Source organism: Peromyscus californicus, unplaced genomic scaffold (assembly GCF_007827085.1).
Source record: "Peromyscus californicus insignis strain IS unplaced genomic scaffold, ASM782708v3 Scaffold_13__1_contigs__length_99412109, whole genome shotgun sequence".
In the NCBI taxonomy this organism is placed as follows: domain Eukaryota; kingdom Metazoa; phylum Chordata; class Mammalia; order Rodentia; family Cricetidae; genus Peromyscus; species Peromyscus californicus.
Window position 1 is genome coordinate 40,877,494 of NW_026294424.1, and position 26,720 is coordinate 40,904,213.

Sequence of the window (26,720 nt, forward strand, 5' to 3'; positions counted from 1 at the left end):
AAAAGTTGGGATTTCTCAAAGGTGAGTTCCAGGCTTTCTTTTCTTCACACTCCGCAAGTTTTCCTTCAAGGTCCTTATCCATGTGTTTGTAAATGCGATGTCAGCTCAACTCAAGCAACAGCTTCACAAAAGATTTCCCTATCTCTCAACCCAACAAGTTGCTCCCTGAGAAATTCTAGTGTTGGCATCTTCAACACAGCTCACTGCTGCTTCATGCTTCGATGTTCTTCTCTTCCACTGAATACAAGCACAGGGAGAGCAGAGGTCCTTGCTGCTTTGTTCAGCATTTCCAGCAGTGAGCACGTAACAACTGGACAAATGCTTGTCGAAAGAATAAATCTAGGAGTTCTGCTTTGGGCCACAATAAAGTAATAGGAACCAGATTTGTCTTCTTGCTTTGAAAGAGCTTAAACCCAAAGTTAAACTACATGGGGCAGGCAAACTACACAGGGCAGGCAGGATGACTGATTCCTACATGAAACAGCCTACAACTGACTTGGCACCTCACAGATTTCCAATCTGCATGATTGGGAGAAGAACCCAGAAGGCATTGGAAATGTTTGAGAGTAAAGGAGACAGTTAAGCTGCTGAGCTTGGACATAGCTTGTGTGTTCCCAAGGGTTCATGTGCTCTAGAAGTGCAGCAGTATTAAGGTGGTAGGCCCTCCATTTGGGCTGTCCAGTGGGAGGACACTGTCCTCAGAACAAACCTGTTGTAGGTGGTCATTTCATTTTCTGCCTCTCTGCATGCTGTGACCCAGGTTTGGGGGCCTTTGACAAAGGCTGAATAGTTGAGGCTGCTTGATCTTTTGTTCTGCTCTTTATAAAGTGTCCATCTCAGGTATTTTTGTTATAGCAACAGAAAATGGACCATTATATTGTGTGAAGGAAAAATAGGAATAGTAGTATTACTATTTTGAAAAATAGTATTTGTACAGTTTGTACCTTTACAGAAGTAAAATGTATGGCAACAACAGCACAAAGGCTTGGGGGAGGAAGTGACACTGTTTTGTGATTCATGCTAAGACTCCTGGCAGCAGTGGATGCATAGCCTGAACTGGCCGCCTCCTGTGATCAGATTGGTGACTACTCTGGTTGTCATTGGAGAGCCTTCATCCAGTGACTGATGGAGACAGATTCAGAGACCCATGACCAAACACTGGGCCTAGCTTGGGTAGTCTTGCTGAGGAAAGGGAGGAGGGGTTGTACGAGCCAGGGAGGGTCAGGGACATCGCAGGAAAATCCACAGAAACAGCTAGCTTGGCTCATGGAAACACACAGAGTCTGAACCAACAACCAGGGAGCCTGCATGGGATGAACCTAGGCCCTCTGCATATGTGACAGTTGGGTAACTTGGTCTTCTTGTGGGACTCCTGGTAAAGAAAGCAGGGGTGTCCCTGGTGCTTTGGCTGGCTCCTGGGAACCTATTCCTCATACTGGATTATCTTGCCCAGCCTGAATAAAGGGAGAGGTGCTTAGTCTGCGGCAGCTTGATATGCCTGCTTTGCTGATGCCCAGGGGAGGCCTGCCCCTTTCTGAGTGAATATTGAGGTGGGGTGGATTGAAAAGTGGGGGGAGGGGATTGAAAAGAGAGGAGGGTGGGGACCTGCAGTCGGGATGTGAAAAACAAATTTAAAAAATTTGTTACTCATGAAATGGTATATTTGAAGGTGATAAGCTAATGGTAATGTATAAACCTAATAGCACCATTTTAAATTGTATTTATGGCCTTGGTGATTCAGTCCAGGCTTTCACCCAAATGAGTAAGCACTCTAAGCTATATCCCCAGCCTTCCTTTAAACTTTTCAAGGCTGGACTTATTCAGCCAGGAAGGCCTCGAACTTGGGATCCTTCTGCCTCAACCTCCCAAATATTTGGGATTAGAAGCTTGTGTCATCAGGTCCAGTATAACAACCATTTTTTTTTTTTAAAGTGAATGAACAGATTAAAGAGACTGTTAAACTATATGGACCCCAAGAGAAGAAAAAATAATAGACTAAATAGAAAACAGCTAATTTAAACTGAATTATATTAATAATAACATGAAATATAAGTGGCTTAGTAAAAGGCAGAAATTATCAAATTGGAAACAAGACTTAAGCCTCAACCATATGCTGCTTAAGAGAAACTCATCTAATTATAAAGGCATAATTGAAGAAAATAAAGTTACAGAAAAGATATACTATAAAAATAAAGTAAGCCAGAATCATCACAATAGATTCTAGAATACAGGACATTTTAGGGATCAAGAAGTTCATTCCACAATGAAAAAGAAATGAGGTTAACAAAGTAGTTAATGATTCTAATTATATATGCATCTAATACAGTGCTTCAAAATACATGAAGTGAGACTGAAAGAATAAAGACTCAACCCGAGTTGTAGACTGACTGACACTCCTCTAAGGAACAGCTAAGACTGAAATTCAGTGAGAATAAACTGACATCCTAAGGGTTATTTACCAACTTGGATCAGTGGCATTCACAGGATCCTCAACAGATGTAGCCTCTACACCATTTTCAAGAACAGAGATCATTTAAAAAGGTTTAAATGGATTCTGGAGCCTGAAGGCCAAGATGGCTCCATGGGTAAGTGATGACCTGAGTCTGATTCCCAGGGACCCATATGTTGGAAAGAAAGAACTGACTTCCACAAGTTGTCCTCTGATATCCATATGTGCACCATATATGTACACATGACTACCCATCCACATACACAGATAAGGAAACAGAAATAAAGAAAATGCACTAAGAGATTCTGGAGCATGAACTAAATGTCAGTTAAAGATTAGACTGATGTAAATTATTCTTTAAAGCCACAACTTAAATTAGAAAGCATTAAGAGGGATCAATAAAAATCTCAACTATTTGGAAACTATAAACAACAAAGTTCAAAATAATCCACGGGTTAGATGAAATAAAAGAGTAATAGCAGATAAGGAAGGATGGGATGCAGGCAAAAGGACACATGAGTTGTAAGGAGAATATATAAGAAAGCTAAGTTTTTCTGGTTTCAACTCTTAAGAGTTTTTTTTCTCTTTTATTGGGGCAGATAATTGCAAAAAATGTAATTGGTAATGAAAGTGTAAAAGCACTAAGCCAAGCTTCCTGGCTTCAGAATGACCATTCTAATTGAAATTCATTGAAATGTTGAGTTTGGGAGTGAAAAAATGTTTGTGTGGCTATTTTATTCTAGCTGCATGATGTTTTTATTTGTGAACCACTGCAATAAAATTATTTTTATTACATAATTATAAATTAAAAGTTTCAATTAATGAAACTCCATCAGAGCAAAATTTGAATATACCTCAAGTATTTAGAGAGAAATGTACAACATTATGCTAACATTAATAAAGAATTAATCTTCCCATCTCTGTAACATTACCCTCTAGGCCAATAGTTCTCACAGTGAGGTCCAACAGCGTAAGCATCACTTGGGCCCCACTCAACAACTACTGAATCCAACTCTGTGGCTGATGCCCAATAATCTCTTTGTACAAGTACTTCCAGTGACTATAATGCATACTATGGTGACACTTCCGGTGACTATGACCCACTGTTCTAACATAGAACCATCTCATTTGGGCTCTATGCCTTCTTGCTTGCCCTATACCACCTGCTCTTCACAATGTAATCAGAGATCTTTTTAGAATGATATCACATATCTATCCCATTCACAAGCATTCTGTGTGTAATGGGAAGTTACTATCTATTCTTCAGACCTTATCATATCTGGTATCATGTTTTCTCCATTTCTCTTGACTTGAAACATACTAGCCATGCCTTTATCTTTGTAACCTAGCAGAGCTTGATCTATTTCCCTGACCCCTTCCTGGAAAATCATTTTGATCCCACCGATTCTCTTGCTGCTTTGTCTAATTAGTTCCTATTCTGTCTTTGCAGTCAAGTAATGGACATCTGGATCAGACAGAATCTTTGTATAATAAACTCATAGCACCACATAGTAATTGAGAGAACTAGTGAGTTCTGAAAATAATTTGCTTGATGTCTATCTCCCTTAATAAATGTAGAAATGAAGGTAGAAAATGCATCTGGTTTATTTCCCATTGTTTCCCATGTGTTTAGGATACTGGCTAACACAGAGAAGACAAACCTGGTTCTGGGACTGTGTAGCCCAGCCTGACCTGAAACTTGGGCAGCTCCCCAGCTTCCCAAGGGCTGAGATTATAGGTGTGTACTAAATACAACCAGGAATGACAAACATTTCTGAGTGAATGTATTAACAGAATATAAAATCTAGTTTTCTATGCTCCTATAACAGAAACAACATAAACAACGAACTTTTCAGTGTTGCCTAGAACTACAGGGAGGAACAAGCCAATATTTCATTGAAAATTAAACCAATATAAACACAGAATAAAACATTCAGACACCTCTCCTGTTTTGACTTTTCTTTTTTGGTAAAGCATCAATAGGTAACTGCATCAGGCTTAGTGTTACAACAGCAGGATGCTCACAGTTACAGTGACGAAAACTTTATGGTCTAGGAAAAATGAGGGAAGGAAACAAAGTAGGGCAGCTGGACTGTTCTGAGTTCTTTGTTTCTACTGTTCCTACTGGATCACAGCAGAAAAAGACAAGCTACTGAGCACTGCATGGGAGCACCAGGTCACAGAAGAACCTGCCAAGAATTTGGATTTCTTTATTTGTATAAGTATTTGCCTGAATGTATGTCTGTGTACCTTATGTATACAGCACCTGCAGAGGTCAGAAGAGGGTATCAGATCCCCTGGGACTGGAACTAGAGCTGGTTGTGAGCTACCATGTGTATGCTATGAATTGTGGGGCCTATGAAGAGCAGCCAGTGCTTTTAATCATTGAGTCATGTTTCTAGTCCAAATTTTGAATTTTTTGTTTGTTTGTTTGTTTCGAGACAGGGTTTCTCTGTGTAGCTTTGTGCCTTTCCTGGAACTCACTCTAGTCCAGGCTGGCCTCGAACTCACAGAGATCCGCCTGCCTCTGCCTCCCGAGTGCTGGGATTAAATTTTGAATTCTTAAGTGCAGAAACAAATGGAGTGGGTTTGATTGCCATGCTTTGAACCACAGCACTTGACTGGCAAGATTTCAAGGTTGGTCTGTGTAATACAGCATGCATGTCTCAAGAAAGGATTAAGTTAAAACGAAGAACGAAAGGAAATACAAAAGGCGGAGATTACTTGAGCTGATAAGTGAGGTAACAAGATCATATGAGGCAGATGTAAAGTAATGAAATCAGCCTCTAACAAATGACAGCAGCTGGCCATGGAAGAAGAGGATGATGGCCTTTGAACTTACCTCAGCTAGAGAAAACAGGGCTACAATCTGAAATGAGAGAATAAAGATTTGTAAGATGGAAAATCTGTTGCCCATGGCTCCCCCAGCACCATGCTGCTGGATAAAGATGGATGCTGCTCCAGTGAGACACAACAGATACAGTAACAACTGTTAGGAGAAGTAGGGGCAGAACTGGGAATGAACAAAAGTGATGGATCTATTTTTTTAAAACTAGCCAGAATATGTTTTCTAGCTACAACCTATCAAAATGCAATAGTAAAGTCATCTGAGCTAACCTCTAATAAGCAAAACCAGGTAGCAGAATGTGATTTAGTTTGGTTTTAATGGTATTTGCCACAGTATTCCTTTAGTGTTGCATGTTATTTGGATTTTTTTATTTCATGCAGAACAGAGTTAAATATAGCACATAACTTATCTTTATAGTCACATTCTTTTCTGAAACGATCAGAAAACTCTAAAGAAGTGCTCCCAAGTATGGATACAAAAAGTGTGACATAAGAAGTTTATGAAATGCAATTTAACATGCTGAGAAGGAACTGTGCCTTAGGGGAAACAAGAGGCACCTTGCACACGAGAGTGTCACAGTGCTAATGTTCCTTGGAATCCACCTTTGGACGCTTGTACAGAAAGCACAGCTCGTGCATGTGTCTGAGCCATGTAGGAATGCTTCTCCACAAAATTAAAGTTAAAATAATCAAACTATAATGTCTAAGACTACCCTGCAATGAGGTACCTCAACTACACAAACTGGAAAGAACATCTTGTGTTCAATCATCAAAATGACTGAATGTTCTGAGGGTATTGGAGAGGGTGGGTTAAAGTTTCAGCCTTGGTCTCAGGTAACAGAAGGGATCTATCACAAGTTACCCATAAGTGATACATTTTTGTGAAAAGCAGCTTTCTGAATATAAAATAAATGAAAATTTTCATCATTTTTTTCAGGACAGAAGACAAAATAGGAGAAGCTGATATATTAAATATTTTAAAAATTATGTGAGAATCCAAATTCCTGAGTATTTATAGAAAATTTAACATTTTAGGATGAGTTAAATGAGTCTATAGTACTTTCAAGTCCATAGTAGTTTAGTCTTAACAAGTTCCTCATGTATGTCCAAAGCCAGGGTATGTATCCCCAGGTATTTACCAATTAGGAATGGGCATGTTTGCTCTGGACTGGAGAAACATGGATATTAACAAAGGTCTGTATTACTATTTGTTGGTAGTCACAGTCCATTTAGGCCAATATTACCTAAAAATCCTCAGCACCTGGTCCTTCACACGCTCCATTTTTAAGGTTGGGGATGTAGCTCAGTGGCAGAGTGCCTCCCTATCATGTATTTGGTTCTGGGTTCGAGTTCTAGCATCATATATACATATGTAAACTACATCTAATGCTCATTTCCTTCTCCAACTCTCACATGGTTTGTGCTACTATTAGGAGAGATTATCTGTAATCAGTCTGCTCATACAGATCCTTATTCACAGAATGTTGTTCATAGCAGTTCATCCCTTTAACCTTCCTTCTGCTTTATACACATGATGAACCAAAGCACACCTGGTAGCTGAGATAAAAATACACTATCCAGACTTCATGTTTCCTAATCCCCCCTTATTGATACATTTGTGAGTGTGTGTTATGTACATGTTTGGGTGGTGTGTGCACATGTGCATGTTTGTGTATATGCATTTGAGTAGAGGTCAATACTGGGGAGCCTTCTAATAGTTCCTCACCTTATTGAGACAGATTTTTGACTGAAACTGGAACTCCTAATTTGGCTAGTCTGATGGTTCCAGTGAGCTCCAATCACCCACTCTTCTTTGCCTCCTCAGTGCTGGAGGTACAGGTGTACTTCTGCACCCAGATTTTGTATAGATTCTGGGGATCCCAATTCATGTCTTCATGCTTCCGTAGTAGATACTTTACTAAGTCATCCCTAGCCCCAGAGTACTGTGAGTCTTAAAAAAATGAACTGTAATATCTCAACATTTTGCCCAGGCGTTACTGACTTGTATCCCCACCTACTGTTTCCCCACTTCGTTTGAAGAGAAATAGGAACTTCTGGTCAAGAACAACTTCTAACAATCCCCCCCAGATCCTATACTCAATAACCAATCCCAGGTCTTCCCTCTCATTTTCATACACTCAGCCTTTTTACTTCTCATTGGCTTTGACATTTAAACTTTTTCAACCTCACCTTTAATCTCAGCAAACGCTACTTACCTTTCTACCTCTTGTCTACTCACAGCTCCTTGGTTTTCTGTAGTTATTTACTTCACTTCCCCTTTGACCACTTAGCATCTGACACTAAAGTTGGCTTTTGTGTCTATTACTCCACACAGGTGTTCTCTCTACCAGTAGGCTAGCCCCTTTATGCACTCACTAGAACTATCTCAACAGTCATCATGACTGACTCAAGCACAACTTAGACTCCTCTCCTAAAACAGTGTTTTCCTTCAGTCTCTCTCCTCTCCTCTCTTGACTACTTTCATCAGTCTCATTTCATGCATACCTATTTCCTGCACCCTGGGGCGACTCGGATCCTAGGACCCTGCAGTCTTACCCTGAGGGACCACTCTCTTCTACTCCAAAGACTTCTACTGATTTGCCAATTTGTCTTGGTTCAAGTCTCATCTCTGGACAGGATTCACATTATCTACCTTGTTTAACATCTTTTTTAAGAAATCCCACTAACTACATCTAAACCCCTAAAGCTAAAAGTGAAACCCTGGAAATGTTCTTAGATGCTCAATTCTGATGTTTCCCTTCATTCCTCTATTTTACTAAGACACTGATTAATTTCATAGACTTCTGTAAAATTTATCTTCTACTTTTCTTGTTAGGGCTTAGAACTTTTCCCTGATGTTGACCTCACCATTTGAATTAATGTCTCCTCCAGTGATTCTGACTTTTGTGATTTGATACCTTCACACTGACCACTGCATATTCCCTATGTTGTACCTTAGCTCTGACAAATTACTCACTGTTCCACATGAGTCAACTTTCTTTATTGCTCCAATTTGCTGCATGGAATTTGTTCTAGTTGAACTCCTCCCACTACTTGTTTCTGAGGTTCTTTCAAGTCTCACTACACATGTAGCAATGTTGGATACATCTGAGTTCTATTTCCTCCTTCATGTTCCATCAGGTCACTTCTTCCTAGTCACATTACTCAGCTTTCAATATGTATTCAGTTTTCTATGAGAAAAACCTTAGCTTTCTAAGAGCAAAGCCCATGACATTAATCACTGTTTCCTGTTTACAACATAAAATAACTTTATTTATATAAACGTGTATGTTTTTTCTCACTTAGATGAAATGGAACTGCCTGAACTTTCCACACTGACTAAGAACATATTGTAACCATTCCTTAAATAGGAGAAATACAAAAGAATAGAACTGCACTTGCCTTTCTTCCTGTGTCTACATTTAATACAGAGTACGGCAAATGCAGTGAGATCTCATGTATTAAGCACATCTGGACAGTTAATATGTACAAAGGCAAGGCATTCATGATAGAGACAATTCTTTTTCACCAATAGAAATATTTCAAAATTCGTAATATACACCACCCAAGAATTTTTCTAGAAAAGTCCTGTGGTTAACAGTCTTTCAAGTCTTCAGTCACTAATTATTCTATGAAAAAGAAAAACACATATAAAACTAATGGTGAGTTTTAGTGTTACTTCCAGAAAGGCAAAAACAAGTATGGACTACCAAGAATAATGAGAAAAAAACACAACACTGTAGGAAACATTTAAAAAACCACATAAACATAACAAATATTGTTATAAATACAATTTTATAAAAATAATGATCTTGTTGATTAAAAAAGAATGTTAAAAATAAAGAAGGAAAGTTATCAGTAAAGATGAATAAAACTTTAAGCAGAACAGGAAACAGTGCTAGCAAATTTTAAAATGGAAAAGATGAAAAACAACTCTTCATATGATATTAATTTTCTTAAATACCCAAAAAGGATTTTAAAATTAATTCACAAAAGTACTATGAACTATTCTCCATCTTTCTGCTTTAGGGTAATCTTCTATTTGGCAGGGTGAATAATATTAAAGTAAGACTGTGTTTGATTGTTAGGAAATAGCATGGGTAAGACGCTGCAAGGATAAAATACGGTTCTATTGTAAAATGAATTCATGCAAATTCCTTTTGAAAATCTCTAACAGTATGAGATGAAGATGAAACAAGTAAAAATGAAACTATACTTTATTCTTTGTGAAACTTATACACATATTTTAGGTAAATTATAAGCTTAAAAATTCGCTCATAGGTATTTTCCTGACATAGCATTTGTTATAATGTTATTTTTAGTATTCTTAAGGACCACAAACAAATTATTCTTTCTAGTTTTCATTTACTTTTCATAATGGAGATCTTAGACCTCCTTTAAGCATTTAGTCATTTCAAGTTAGATATTTGAAATTTTAATCATTATATGTTATATAGTATTGAATTACGCATGTTAGAATTATTCAGCTAATTGAATGGGGGGCACATAAAAACCATTAGCCTATTTAAAATTTTTCAACTTAATTGCTGCGTTTAACATTTCAATGAGACCTGATGCTATTGACTCTGGTAAGACACTAATACTTCCCTAAGTCCTCAAAGACTTCTCTAAATTATACAATATAAAAATGAGCACAAACCATAAAATATTCTAAATATAACCTGGCATTCTCTCATGGTGAAGAAGTAATTTATAGTCTCCCATCCTTTTAATATCCTGAACTGTCCAGCACCTACCAGATAAGCAAATGGAAATGGCAACTACCAATTCTGGCAACTACCATATTCATATTATCACTTCATTACATTCAAAAGGGCAATAATCTCCCTAGCATACCCATGCTAGGTCAGTGTAACTTAATAAGGTATCTCACTACCATTTAGTCTGTCTGCATTCTCAATGTGACATGACCCTAATAGTGACTTGATCAGCTACATAATGGGATTCTCCTCTTTATATCTGCACAAGTGAGCTCAATGTCTGATTCACAGAAGTCCACTTAACATACTTGCTGATCATTGGAAAAATTTTAGTGTACTGCTTTCTAAATAAGCAGTCTTGTAGCAGGTTTTCAAAGCAGCATCAAAATGGAGTAAGTTTAATGGGGAAGATTTACACCCTAGGATTACAGTGTTATAGTCTTTAAATGAGACAGTCTTAGCTATTTTCTGTATATTATCATAGTTATTTTTGAGGAGAATAAGCATGCATTAGCCTGCAGTAGTGAATTTTTAGTTAGCTGTTCATAGCCATCTGTCAAATACATTCATGGCCTATTTTCATGAAGATCTTCATGTCTCTTCTAATGTATTTGCTTGTGTTTGACACCGAGTGGCCAAGTGCACCACACCTAGCAGCACCTAATTTCATGAGTTTCATACTAGGTGCCAAGAAATGAGGTTGTTCAAATATTTTAGAAATAAATTAGAAGAATTAGCTGTTCCTTTTCTACCCGCTAGCTTATGCTTTACTCAAGGCACCTACAATGAAACTTTAAGATTAAGGAGAGAAAAACTTACCTACTTGGGATTTTGTACAATATTTTGCCATTTGTCCACTGTTGCAAGACTGTCCTTTATGTCTTTTAGCTGACATTTCTGTGGTCTTCCATGGTGGTCTTTTTCTCTTGTTTAATTTGCTAAGAGCCTCAGAATTATCAGGATTCTTGTCAAAATTAACACGCTTATTTAACTGACTACTGCCAAGTTCATCAGTCTGTATATCACTTGCAGGACTATTTGCTTTGACATTTTCTCTCTCTTTATTTTGCTTTTTAAAGGAATTTTGCCTTGCTGAATGGGATCTTAAATTAAAACGCTTTGATTCTCCTTGCACCTGATTACCTCCACTGTCAACAGGTTCAGGAGAATAAATGATTGTATTTAGCTTAAAAGTATTTCTGTGTTCAAGACAGTTGATCTTCCTCAAAAATATTCTACAGTCTTTTAAAGTTTTTGACCTCCAATTATTGGAAAACACATTTTCTAGTCTTTGTCCCTTTTCAGAATCCATCTGGCCACTCCCTGCTCCATTCTCCTTTGTTTCTGACTTGACTTTACTCTCTAAACTAGCATGTGTTGTGGCATCATGAACTGCTGCCCTCTCCTGAGGAAAATCCACTCTTGTTTCTGGTGGTGAGGCCCATTGCTTACCTACTGTGCTTTTCCCACTGAGTGATGATGTCTCTGCATTTGTCTCTCCCCCTCTCTTAGTCAAAACCTGATTCTGGCAGAAAAATCTTAAGTTCCTTCTTTTTGAGTTCCAATCAACTGTTCTGTGACTGTGTGGCTTTTCCTCTCTTCTCCACCTTTCACAGTGCAAACTCTTAAACTCAGTCCTTTTCAACCTAGCTAGTGTGAAATTTCTTTTCACATTTAAGAGTGGTGAGCCAATCATTTTATGAAGTATGTGGAACTTCCCTGCTGACTTTGAAGGAGAGGAGACTGCAAATTTTTTAAAGTGCTTCCTGAAGGGGCTAGCATTAAACCCACAGCATTTCATCCCTAACTTAATGCTCTTGGTATTTATCACTTCCAAAGGGTTTCGAGCATTTGCTTTTCTAACGAGTGAAAGGGACTGTGTTTCTGTTGTTTGCATAAACCAGGTACAAAGTTCATTCAAATTATACTTTTTCTGAAAGAGCATTTTGACAGGGGAGACTTCAAGTTCTAGAAGACGGGTTTCCAGAGGGTTTGCTGCTTTGAAACCAGCACCTTCAGTGTGTTCTGCTACGTGGACAGAAGTCTGAGCTTCATCTCTGTTCACCTGCACCCACGCGTTTGTTATCTGTTCAAATCTATTGTTCAACTCCTCTAATAAGGAATCATCTGAAACAGAAGTAGTCCACCACCTGAGTAAAGGATTGGATGAAATAACAGGGTCCAAGGATACTTCAGAAATGGGCATTAATTTTTTACCTTCCAAACATTTTTCTGCTTTCCTTGAACGTCTAGATCCTGGAATACCTTTGGAAGCTAGTTTAAAACTTGACTGCCTATATTTTTTCCTTGGACTTTTGCATTTCTGCAAATGGAGTTTACATGATTTATGACGCAGAGCATTTTTATAAGTAAGAGAGCCAGAAGATGCAAGTGAATGTAAGAAATGCAAAGGTTTTCTAGACCTAATCGAATGTTTTGGAGGTATAGAAGCAATAGTATTACTATTTGGTTCATTCTTAAATATGTCAACATTGGTGTGCCTGATCTTATCTACCTTACTGTTGCACTGTTGGTCAAGCTTTTCTTCTTGGCATTTCTCTAACACAGACTCCTGTTCTAAAGGAGGCAAGCAGCTACTAAGACATACTTCTCTTTCCTGAGGTGAAATTCTACTAACAGTCACAGATATACCAGAGATTTTCACTTTTGCAGGTCTACCAGGCTTCCTAACAATTGACAAAGGCTTTTGATTTGGTTGAATAATGTTCTTGGAAGCCTGAAGGATCACAGACTTGCTCTTGATGGGTCTGACATATTCAAAGTCAGAATGGAAAACCTTACTTTCAGTTGTCAATCTTGACACAGCACTTAGACTTTCACCAGAGCCAGTCTCATATTCTCCAGTATTTCTGAGGCTACTAGAGTTCACTGCAAAGTCAGCGACATCATGGTTCAGTGAGATGTTACTGATATTCATGCTTCCTTCAGAAACACATCTCTTGGTTCTTCTTGACCTTCCATAAACAACAGTGACAATAATACTCTTTCCATAAATGCCTTCTTTTACTTCTGATAGAGATTCTGGACTTTTCTTCCCAGAACTAAAAGACTCATTTTGGCCAACACTGACATCTGTTAGACCAGCTTTAGGTTTGGGTGGTCTTCCAATTGGCCGTTTAATCTGTTTCACAACTTGGGGGCCAATTTTTTTAGGCCTACCTGGCTTTCTTTTATATGGTAAATCAATAGCACCACTTGACTTTCCCTCAGAGTCTTCTTGTGGCTTATCACTGTTTAAACTGTCAGTAAACTCTGCAGATGATGGTGTAGCCTCTTGTACACAGTTAAATTTGTTTAATTTGATTTGAAGGCAGTTAATATCATGATTAGAACTATAATCTTCAAAGCTAGTATTTGGTATGTCTTCCTTTGCTTCTCTTTTCCTTCCAATTACTTGATGGGTTTTATGTTTGTGAGAAGCAAACTCAGCATTTGACTGGGATGTGCTGACTGAAGTTAAAGTGTATTTGACTCCTTCACTGCTTTTAATCTCCGATAAAAACATGAGTTTGATAGGACTAGAATAGTTAGAAACAGAACTTTCAGTTCCTTCACATTTTGTTGGCACACTTTCAACACTGGGTGCTGTCTTTGCATTATCAAGTCTCTTGTTCAAATTCATTACAGGCATCCCATAACTTCTTTTATTGCTAGATGCTATTACAGATTTTGATAAATCCTGATTTTTACAAGCCATTCTGCTTAAAGTACAAGTCAAATCTGTCCCAGCATTTTGGTCTTTACCATCTGTTTCTATCAATTTCTTGGAGGCTTTACATCCTTCAGACAGTGCTTGATTAGTCCAAGACCTCTGAGCCATATTTATTGTGTCTTCCAAACGCTCCACAACAACTTGCAAGTTAGAATTCATTGCAATTTTGTTTAAGTCTCTATTTTGGAGACTTTCGGTTGCATCTCTGACTGGATCTTTGCTGTGAGCAGAGTCTGATACTCTTCTGCCCTCGAGGATTTTTTTGGAAACAGAATTGTTTGTTACATATATAGAATACCACCCTGGTGGCACAATATTTCGTTTAGTTCTGCTCAAAAGACCAGGAGCATCAGTTCTCAAAAGTGTTTGAGTATTTTCTACTTTTGCTTTTTCCCTGTTATTTTGTACAATTAGTTTTTCAGCTGTACATTTCTCTAGTGATTTTCTCTGGCTCATTTTCTCAGATGAAGTTGCTTTAAAGTTTTCTGAAAATTGATCAAAAGTCGTGTTAGTGTCAAAACTCTCAAGAGGTGCTACATCATTTGGTGAAGATTGTGTTTCTGCATGATTTTCATCTTGAAAGCTCTTAGAATTTTTTAAAGGTTCTTGACAAGGCTGGAATTCTTTGTTCAGTAAAAGCATCTTATCATTGCATGACAATTTTCTTGAATTTTTTTCACTGTACCTTTTTCTCAGAAAATTTTCATCAAGACTAGCAAGCTCTCTTTTTATCTGTAAAGACTGCCTTCTGATCACAGGTGAATCAGGAGAGTTGTGCATTGCAAATAAGGTTTGTTGACGTTTTCGAAATCTTGTCTGAATAATTTTATTTTCTACCTTTTTATCATGTTGACTCAGTAATTCCATAAAACTATAATCACTGGCTGTTGCACTGTGCAAAAGAGATGTTATTAAATCTCCCAATTTAAAATCACTATCTGAATCACAATCAGTGCTAGATAATTTTATGAGGTTTGATGTATCTGTGGTTTCTATTGATTTTAATTTTTCATTAATCCGATCCATTAAATCTTGAAAAATTACAGCTGTTTCACCCTTTTCATGATTTGTGGTATCATTACTGCTGGCATCCAAGAGCACAGAATCAGAGTTACTGGACTTCTTAGTTTTATTTATTTTGCTGTCATGGCCACATCTGTGAATGCTTATCTCGGCTGGTATGAGAGATGGAGGTTGGTTAATGCTTGTCTCAAGTTTGTTACTTTCTAAGGATGAAAGCTCGGAGACGATGTCTTTCCACTTTTCAAATCCTCCAGTCTCCACAGGTGATAATGGTGGGGGTGAGGGACTTCGAGATCTACAGGCATCTTTAAGACTGACTGAAAGATCACAAACTTGTCTCGACAAAGGAGGACTATGAAAGGCTGATTTTGCAGAGTGATTCTTTGCTAACTGTCCACAACAGCACCTGTGTGGATTATAACTGTTTTCAGTACCTCTATTCATTACTGTCTTAATGTGTTCAACAGTTACAGTTTGACAAGACAAACAATGAAATTCTTTAATACAGACTGGCAGAGGCACCAAACCAGGGCTTTGTCTCTCATTGTGTAAACAATCTCTTTCTGCCAGTCTATATTCACAGCTACAGAACAGACCATGTAAATCATCTTCCAATAGGGGTTTTTGAGATTCTGAAGACACAGTACATGATGAATTACAACAGCAAATAGAAGCAGCATTCTGCTCTTGGACTAGAAATTTCAACATAGCCAAAACTTGTTGATGGTGATGTATGCACAAAGATTCCAAAACTTTGCTTAATGCTGAGTTTCCTTTTTCCATTTTAGTAGCTTCCTCTGATTTTGCATCAACAGTTGAACTAAAAATAAAAATCAAACAAAAAATGAATTACAGCAAAGATACCATGATAAGGATTTATAGTTCTTGACAGCGTTTGAATGACGTATTTTGGTATTGCTGGACTCCTGACTCCTATAGACGGAACTGCAAGGTCATCTGGGTTATTGTTTAGCAGAAACAGTATGAAGCACTGGTAAGTAATTTCCTATGACACAGTACAGGAGTCAAAGCAAGGCCTTTTGCAATACAAAAGCTGATGATTACACGTTATTACATTAACACATTGCTGATAGTAAGAATTTTGGATATATTAATAATCTTTAATGAAAAGTGCTTCAGAAGGAATAAAAATTTTTGTAATGTAGGATACTTTGCCATATTTTATAATTATAAGTCCATGTTAGTGCAAATAAGGAAGATAAGGAGTAAAATCTTATTTTTATTTAAAATACTTTGGTAGGTAGTAAAAAAGAAATTTAATATTAAGAGAGCTCTTGCATAATCATGAAGAAAGTTATCAAATTTAGATTTAATATAAATAAAAGAGTATCTTTTTCTGAGATTAAGCTGCAGGCATTTTAACCTAGGAAGAATATAAAAGAAAAAAGAAGCTATTTAAAAATTAAATCTACTTTTAACTGATTTTAAAAACTATGAAAAAGCATAGGAAAACTAAAGGTACTACTTACCTAATTATTAAATTTCAAATGCTAGAAAATGCCCCACCACAGAAACTAATACACATCTGACTTTAACTAAGACCCAGGATTGCTTATCAACAATATAAAAGCCTGTATTTTTAATACCAGCAGCAAGAAGAATAAAATATATTAGAGGAATTCTGTTTCAGAAAAGTATCCATTTTAATGAAACATCACCAAACTCTGGAGTGGGAACAGCCCTTCTCTCCTAAACCGATATGCCTGTCACTTTTTCCTAGTCTGAAAAAAGGTTATTTAGGATTCTAACTGGGGTAGACTACTTATAACTGACCCACCTAAAGAATGTGCTGTTGTTGTTTTTTAAAATAAACAGTATGTTCATATTTTTAAAATGAAAGGGGTTTTGTTTTAAAATAAGCAGTGAAATCAATACTTTTATATTATTACCTGACACTGGAATAACCTCCTCTATAGATAATACACAACAATTTATTGAGTTTTATACAATTATGTAGTCTGAGTAGTAAAAAGCACCAAAGCAAGTTCTAACCACATGATCCAAACTTCACTGAGAAAAAGGAATGATCAGATTTTACAAATGTTTTAGTAAGACTAGCACACGTTTTGACATATAGAAGCAAACAGAGTAAAAAGTAACAAACATCTTTAAGTTCAATGCTGCCTCTAGACAAAAGAAGATCTACAGCCCCAGTATTAGTCCTTTCCGTAAAAATTTTTAAAAATTAATTTTATAATGGTAGAGCATATGATGATAAGAAATAACTTATCCTTTTCCAGCAATTCAAATTTATGATTTCAGACAAGCAAAAGAAAAGCCAACATACCTAAGAAGTATACTTAGAACAGTTTATGAAATAATGTTAAGGCCTGTTAAGCATATTTAATAAGTGGGAGAGTTTACAAACTTTTAGAGTATGTTATACATTTCACAGGTTAGTATCCTTTTAATAGTTCCTACAGTGCTCAAAGGCATTTTTCTGTTCATGAAATGATCTGTACAGACATAGTGAGGAGCCGGGAGGGAGAGTGTGTGCTTATTAACATGTCCAAAGTCCAGGGTGCAATTCCCAATATACAGGTAAGGAAGCCCTATCAAAGTGGAAATGATTAAAAAAAGCAGCAAGTATTAAGTAATATAAAATTGTTATAATTTCAATTTGATTAATCTCATAGAATTATGAAAGCCACTGATTTCTATATGCCTTTTCTGACATCTCAAGGAAATCTTTATTTTAAAGAAAGAGTTTTTTCAGTTTGCTAGTTTTTATACTGGAAGTTGAAAAATACCAGTGGTCACTGATTCTCACCTAGCAATATAAACAACAGATTACTATATCAGATATTCAGATATTAGATTTTATCTTATATACCATGGTGGACAACGAAATTAAAACATTACAGAATTTTAAAATGGTGTTATTTGGTTTCAAAGCTTTTTTCCCCCCACCTTAGAATCTCAATGAAAAACATAATGAGTGAAGAGGCATATGTGTGAATCTCCAATCCACAATTTATTCTCAAGTAATTATATAAAGAGCTTAAAATTGTAATTTTGAGACAGTCTCACAATGCAGCTTTGGCTGGCATGGACCTCACTGTGAAGATTAAACTGGCCTAGAATTCATAGGGATCCATCAGCCTCTGCCTCCTAATGCTGAGATTAAAGGCCACCTTAGTCTAATTGGCTCTCATGTTTTTTCTAAGATCAATTCTTTCTAATTTTTTCCTGTTTGTTTACAAGCCCAAACGTCTCATTTTTGTTACTATGCCCTTTTCCTTAGAAATCTGTTGTTGAATATTTCTTTGAAAGTCAATTTTTAATACCGTTAAAAAACAAAACAAAACAAACTCCTTACAAAAAAATCAAAGAATTCAGTGTAGTCAAGTTTTACTTTTCTTTTACTGAATGAGTAAATTAACCACACACCGACAGTGTTGTAAATTTAAGTGCAAAAGCATTGAAGTGCTTTACTACAAATTACAACCTAGAAACACGTTAACTCAACAATTAAAATTCATACAATCAGATTTAGATATATAACAACACAAAGTAGGAACAAAATTACAGTACATGTACAACACAAGACAGATACATGAATTCATTAGAAAATATTGTAATAAATAATTCATGAATTATAGTGCAATTGATTTATGCATAAATAACTAATTGCCTAACAATCAGTTTATATTAACAAAATCTGTCAAAATCAAGGCAGCCACAGAGTTTTACTAAATTACTGCGACAATGGAAATACTGCAATTAAAAAACAAACACAAGTATCTGCACTGTAAACAACTAAAAAAAAATCAGTCTCACTAAAGTCAGTATACAGTTTAATATAAAATTGTCATCAGCTACCAGAAATGGTTTAAACAACTTTACTGAGCAGTAGTTTTCTAAAAACAGAGGCACTGTTTTTTTCTTTTCCTTCTTTTTTATTTTAAATATAAAATACTCGAGGAACATTCAAATAAGTAGAAAGCACATAAGGGTTGCTTTCATATTCATTAAAAGTCAGCTGAAACTGAACTTTTCAAAATCTGTCAAATAAGTAGTAACTGGTAACTAAATTTATAAAGTACTTTGAAAGTTTAACATAAAGGACATCTTAATAGAACCAGTGGGGAGAGGGGAACCCATAAACTTCCCTGCCTTTCCTAGTTTGTATAATCAAAAAGTCAACTCAGTAATACAAACATTATGTTTCTTTTAAAAGTTATGGGTTGATCATTACCTATAAACTATCAAAAAATATTTTAATTTACTATTTGACCAAAAATAAATAATACAAGTACTAAAATGCTGCAAATTAACTATAATATTACCTATAAAACTACTGATCACTGTGAAGTCAATAGCAAAATGATCCCTGATATATGAATCCTGTAAAGTTTTTGGTCAGGTCATCTTTTAAATGATATAAAAGTGTTCTGTAAGTTTCCCTTTACTATAAACTTCTCAATCAATTTATCAATGTAAATATAGTGTGAGGAATAAAAAAGCTCAATACAATATAAATATTATGTAATGCATTCGAGCTTCCAAAGTTTTGCAAGTAAAATTCTATATAAAGAGGTCAAGAAAATTGTTTTTGAAGCATTTACTTTTAACTTTGTTTTTCAATGGGAAGAGGGGGAAATATAATAAATAATCCATGTTCCGGTCCTCACAAAATATGGCTTAATTCTTTAAAAAGAAAGATGACCCTGACAAATGCTGTCTTGTAATCTATTATGTATATTTTCTTGGGGGAAGAAAAAGATAAAGAGGATTCATACCCTAGTATGCAGGTAACATTGACAGCTGAACATGTTCAATACAGATCTCAGAGACCAAGTGATTACCTGGTTATATAGTTTCTTATTTTCAGTTTCTTTAAATACATGTAAGCAGTTTTAAAGTTTAGTAGCTGAACAATCACATGTTCATGTGATTACTAAACACACACAAACACAAGTGTAAAACACAAGTATTTGACAAGGTGCACTCATTTTTTTAAATTCAGCTGTAAGAATTCCTTTTGGATTTAGAAAAAGTGGCTTAGGAAAATGACCAGAACCTGAATTCTAACAGAGAAAAGGGGCACTGTGGAGGATTCTCATCTATAAAGCAAATCTCCATTTTTTACATGGAGGTACATGCTTTATTACATTTTACTACCAAAACTGCATACGCCATAAACCCATATGAATACTCTGACCCATATTTTTAAAACTGTTTTATAAAAATTACTGGTCTCATTTGAGTAGTAAAAGTTAAAATGCACTGCCCAGCTTCTAACTATCCAATTAGTAAAGAGTTTACATTACTGAAAGTTCAAAACAGCTTCAGTGTTAAATATCTGTAAATCTATTCAAGACCCTGAACAAACTGCAAATTTGGTTATTAGCAAAATGATAATGTATCACCCACCAAAATGAAATCTGTAATTCATTTTGATAAACTGAAATGTTTTGAAATGTCACAGCAGCAAATATATTAAAGTTACACTGAGGTTTTTCAACAGGAGTGTGTCACAATCCTTAAAGTAGTCATAACATCAACTAACCAGCACATTTAACCAAAATGACCATTCTCAAGCTTGTTCTGTGCACATTATAAACATGCTCTAAATTGCATTCCAACTTTCTTTTCTAACCTTACACATTAGCTTATTTTTCAAATGAAAAACAAAATTAAATTACTTTAATAATTAAATTTAAGTTACTTTTTGTTTTTAGTATTCCATCTTATATTAAAGGATTCTATAGCTGCTGGGGTTAACTATGTCAGTTTTTTAAATTTAAATTATATACTTATAACCCCAACTTCCTGCTAAATCAACCATTAAATGATAAATATTAAATTTTACTATACATATCCTTTAAGGTTTTCTTTATCCTGGTGGATGCACTCTAGTGCATTTTGTATTTCATAGAATGCACTGTAGTGTATTAATACTGTATCTATTAGTTACTCTTGGTACAGAGATAACTATTTAACTTTGATTGGTTCTTTGACATACTCACAGTACTTTTAGGTATGTTACACAAAAGTGTTCACAAACTATTATCATATTTCCATTAAAAGATGGTTCAACTGAATGGCTAGAATGTTCTTTTACCAATAAAAAATGTTTCACTTGACAATTACTCGTTTTCCCACATTTTATGCTATTGACTACTAAAGAAAACCTGAATCTTTTTTCACCTATTTATACAAGGATTAAATACAAACTATCAGAATTAATAAGCAACTCTATAATTCTGTCCACAGTGAAAACCCTGAATAAAACTTTTTCAAAAGGCATGTAAGTGGTTTTTGAACTGTAAAATTTCATGTCTCCTGTCAGAGTGAGCATTTGTAATTTCCATGTGTGTATGTAGCTACACACACACATACACACACACATGCACTCACACACGCACACCTGTGCGCGCACACACACACACACACACACACACACACACACACACACACACACACACCCCTTCTCTAACAGTAATCTACACAGGCTTGCTGCTGTTTCTGCAGCTGCCAGTCCCTGAATCTGTCATATATAACCCAGTGTCTGGTAATCGTAGTTTCTTCTTCGGAGGAGTCTTCAGTGTTCCAGATCTTTCCTTTACCTTGTATTCTAAAGTGCTGTGAGGTACCCCATAAATTCCTTGTGCTTTGGAAACACTCATTTTTCCACTCATTACCATTGCAATGGCCTCTTCCATTATTTCATGATCATACTGCCGATAGCGGCCACGTTTTTTCCTGGGCTGCTTATTATCTTTCCGGTCCAGTCCATCTTCAGTGTTCTCGGAGGTTCCATCAATTGTTCCATTTTTAGAATTAAGACACAAAGGAGAGAGGTCCCCGTGTAGAAAGTAAGAGTCAACACTTGAGTGAGTTACAGGCCCAGAACATTCTATTTTGTTCTGTTTAGGGAGTATATTTTTCAGTTTTTGGAGAGCTGATCCTTCAAGGACTGAAGAGGTTTTGGAAACTTGATACATGACATCCAGCAGACCAGAACCATCAGGTTGTGATTTTGAGACTGAATTTACTCGTAGCTGAGGAATTTTTAACTGTACAGGAGGATTTGAAGTTTCATATTGAAGGCTTTCATTTTTTTCTTTAAACTGAGTAACCATTTTCTGTAGAGTTAACTGATGGAGGTAACTGGAAGCTGTTGGGAATTTTAATTCTGAGGTTTCAAGTAGGTTGAGTTTACTTTTTTCTGTGCGCTCTGCTTGAGCTCTTGCCCACAAGGCTACTTTTTGCAGCACAGCACAAGTGTCTTTACTGTCTTTATATGAGTAACTATCATTGAAATCTCGAGTTTTGTTTTTAAAAGATGCAGGCTTCCCTGCTGGTAAGGCTTCTAAGTGGAGAAGTAAAGTTTTTTGAGGTATGCCATAAAGTATGCCTGCTTTATTTATGTCCAGTGCTCCAGACTGAATGTCTTTCAAAGCTTTTGAGAGCAAACCATCTGCAAACTCAGCACTTCTTTCCACATAGTCCTCTCTGTTTCTGTGTAGTCTCCTGGATGGATGGAATGAAACGATGGTAAACTGATGTATGAGAGACTCTCACACAGCTATGGAAGGGGAGGGTCCACTCCTTTATTATACTCCTTGCTTAGGTAACATCACTGCTTAAGACACGTTAGGTCTGTGGGATGTAGTAGTTACTCCTTATCAAAGCAAACGCTACAGTCCTGGTAGGACAATGTGTCAATGATACATACGGTGGCCTCAATGGGCAGACCTTCCAAGAACATAAAATCCTAACTGAGTATTGTAAATATATTCTCATGATGTTGCTTTTCCTCTGAAAGCTGCTTGCAGAGCAACACATAATTTTTATTTACGATTCGAGTTCCATTATAAAAATACCCAAATCCTAAGGGAGTTTTTGTTAGTAGAAACGTGACGTTACCACTAAACAAGTAATAAAAGAGTCAACCCATTTAAAGGAAATTTGTAGCAGCAAGAATACTTCCAAACACAGACATCTCAGTTCCAGACTCATTTTCCTCTACATAAAAACTTAAAATCTGAAAAAAGATGTATATGAATAATTTCATTTTAGAATGTTACTCTATTTCAAATGCAACTCTCTAATCTTCTAAAGTCTGTTACGCCTATGACTCCAGCTCTATTACAGCCTTAGTTGAAATACATTTATCTCAGATTTCAATGGGACAAAAAAGATTTCTATGCAGTTCATGAGAAGATGCAAAAGTTATAAAAACCCCCAAAATCCAACAGAGCAGTATTTCACTAGTAATTATTTATTTAAATTAATTTAGTGATAGTTTTAAAGACTGAAAGGACTTTCTGTGGTGATTACTAGACGAATATTAAGTTGTTGCCACCACACTAAAGCAAAAACTGTAAACATATATGCTAGTTTTAGAATTAGTAACTACAGCACTTTTAGAAATGGTTCATTATTTTAAAAAACTAATTATTAAAATTACATATTTCCCTTAAAATTGTCTCTTGAGTATTTCAAGTTCTCTCACTTGTCCTGCTTCTTAGTTTGTATCCCATGATTAAATTGATAGTTCATTTTAGTAACATGAATTGAAGTTTGGTGATTGTTCTGATAACTTTTCTTTAACAGAAAGAAAAAAGAAAGAGAAAGGACAAATGAAATTATGAGAGACAAACTTATGAGTGACAAAAATTCTGAAGGAAAACTATGTCAGTCCTACTCAGCACAGTATTAAGTATTCTCTGCAAGAGGTCATTTATATTAATATTGAATCATATTTCCTAGATATTGCTTACCCAGCAACTGCATTTTCAGAAGAAGGATCACATATGGACGATTCTTCAGATTTTATGCTGGTTTTCTTTGTAGAGAGATCTAACACTCCATCCCCTATAATTATTGCAAGAGAAACATTTTTATATTTGCAATAGAACAGCAGGCCTTATATTTTCCTACCCTATTCTGCTGATGTACTAATGATATCAATTAAACACTTATTTCATTCTGTTTTAGGAACAGGCCATGACTGGGAAGGCACTACATAAGGAAGAGGGAGAGGAGAGCTGGTACTGCCAGGTGGTATAGAGAAAAGAACAAACACGATTTGTTTAAAATCATCTTTTGGTCACTTCCCCACCATTCTGCAGTGTGAAGTCAACTTGACAGCTCATCAGTCTCATGACTGTTTTCCCTCAAGGCTGGCACTTTGGGAAATCCAAAGCAATGCAAAGAGGAGTTATGAGTGAGAAGTGCGTAATTACTTATCTACTACTGTAAACTGCTGAAATGTACAAGAATTGAATCTGTGCCTACACTATATCTAAGACTAGATAAAGAAACTATATATAATAATATAGAACTAGGAAAGACAATGGTTATAAAACAAACTTTCCAGTATTTTTTATTAAAATGTAGCTATCACAGATACAACATTGAATTTTCACAAATAAAAACTTAACTGATTCAGAAATTGTTAAGGGGACAAGGCCAGCACAGAATAAATACACGATTAACTTAAAATCCAACAACAAACAATGCCAAGAAGACACATCTTTCTATCTGCTTGAAAACTGAAAGTTAAGCCTCTGGAAAGGAATCATGGAAGAAAAAATATCAGCTTAAAAGTATACTCAAAACCCAACAAAGTTAGAGAAAATTGACTGACTTTTACAGTAACTAAATCAATCCAAGTATATAATTGTCTCAAGAAACACAAAGAATGAACAAAACACCATATTCATAACCTCCTCTGTAGAAATAATCATGCAATGCATGCTTATAATGTATAAAGCAATATGATTGAATGGCAGCACACATACACACACACACACTCACACACACACACACACACACACACACACACACACAAAGAAAGAAAATCGTGCAAAGTGCCCATTCTCATGGTGCTTAGTATCAAGTAAGACAATCCAGTCTGCACAATGCTACCACAATGACAACAGTGCTGCCTAGGAAGCCACTGCAGAACAAGCTGATAAAGTAATGGAGGTTGGGCTGAGGGGATCAAGCACTTGTGCCCACATATTCATGTACATCTTTTATTTATTTTCTTATAGGTAGACTTACTATCTAGAAAAGGCTAGCCTAGAACTTACTGACTAGCCCAGGCTGACCTCTAACTTGTGATCTCCTGCCTTAGTCTTCTGAGTGCTAGGGTTATAGGTATTGACAACCACACCCAGCATGAGAGGCAGCTTTATGTTACTGGTATAGGACTGTTATTTAATAGGATCTTGAATAAGATGAGATTGAGAACAAGCAAGCAGATGTACTGGATAAGGATCTAGATGGGATGGTTTGTACAGAAGGACTGCCGTATAAAATTGCTTGAAGTTATAGAGGAATACCAGAAGCTAAGTATGGCTTGAGTAGCATAAGTAGGCTAAAACTGAGGTAAGATCAGAAATGTAGCAGAAGCTATACAGGGCCACATGGCCATGGTTTCAATGCTGAGTATTATTCTGAAGGAGACAGGAAGTCACTGGAGGATTCCAGCAGACTGACAAGATTTCATCTTTATAAGGCATCGATGGTGTGTGGAGAGTGGAGCACAAAGGGTTGGGGAGTAGGGAACTCCATCTGGGAAGCTCTATGCTGTTTCCTCATTTCTAAGGTTCCGTACTTCAGTTGTCTTCTTTTGCCCAGAGGACTGCTGCTACTCTTCTCCCCTCATAGTCATACTGATGCTTTTCAAATCTTAGGAATCAGCCAATCACTCGAGACATAATTCGGACTTGATGGATTGTCATCATTCTAGGTTTCCATTACAGCATTGTTTATATGCATTATTCACTATTTAGTAGGCCACCTTCTAGTTGCTACAGTTACACAGCCAGCATATCTATTTTACTCAGAGTGATAAATATTTTATTTGCTAAAGAAAAAATTGAAAATCTGGAAGCAACTTAGTGGTGAGTTATAGGTTAGAACACTTAAATCAGAAGAGTAAAGGGGGGAAAGGAAGTTCCTGCTACATAAAAGTTGTTATTTCAACTATCTAGACTAGTTTACCCATTCAGCCTAATTTTATGCTTAGTTTTCACCAAAACCTTGTATTTCTCCTCAATCTAATCACTTCTACTTAGTTCTTAAAAAATGCTACAGGATACTATACCTCTCAAACAGCAATAGAGCATTCCCTCTTTCTAGGATGGGGGAAAAATGTCACTCCTAGTACTGTCTGAACTGGAAAAGAAAATTGTAGTAAGAACAGTCGGTAAGGAGGACAGCTTGGGAAGATGAGAAATGGAGACAGAGCAATTTCTTGATCCTAGGGATAGTTTATAAGTTGTCAAATGGTGGATCCATCTACTTGTATGTACATATCTAAAATACTAATGACAAATCCAGTAGATAAGAACTATGTGTTCTCTATGCTCTCATGATGATATACCTGAAGAAGCAACACTTCATTCTCTCTTAATATATTATAGTTTACTTTCCATTCACCTGTTAGTATCCATGGCTAATTATCCTTCTTAGTGACAGCAATGACATAAGCACCTTACTGTGTGTCACTTCATGTTCAAGTTATAAGGACCTTCTCTAATTTATGCCTACAAGTCAAAGTGCTAGACAATGGTCCATGTGCATTTTCAACATTAGTAGGTATTTCAAATATTTATAATTAAAAACAGTGCATTTGTCAACAAGACAAAGCAACAGCCTACAGAATGGGAAAAGATCTTCACCAACCCCACATCTGACAGAGGGCTGATCTCCAAAATATATAAAGAACTCAAGAAACTAGACATCAAAATAACAAACAATCCAATTAAAAAATGGGCTTATAGAGCTAAACAGAGAACTCAACAGAAGAATCTCAAATAGCCAAGACATTTAAGGAATTGCTCAACATCCTTAGTCACCAGGGAGATACAAATCAAAACGACTCTGAGATACCATCTTACACCTGTCAGAATGGCTATGATCAAAAACATTGATAACAGCTTATGTTGGAGAGGATGTGGAA

General features: G+C 36.2%; 1 protein-coding gene across 1 annotated transcript in view; it reads right to left on the bottom strand.

The window, feature by feature from the left end:
• Lcorl (ligand dependent nuclear receptor corepressor like) overlaps positions 1 to 26,720 on the bottom strand; it is a 172,200-nt gene that overhangs the window by 8,025 nt on the left and 137,455 nt on the right. Inside the window, 2 exon segments of the mRNA XM_052734898.1 lie at positions 10,837 to 15,593; positions 23,527 to 23,620. Coding sequence (XP_052590858.1) covers positions 10,837 to 15,593; positions 23,527 to 23,620 — 4,851 coding nt within the window.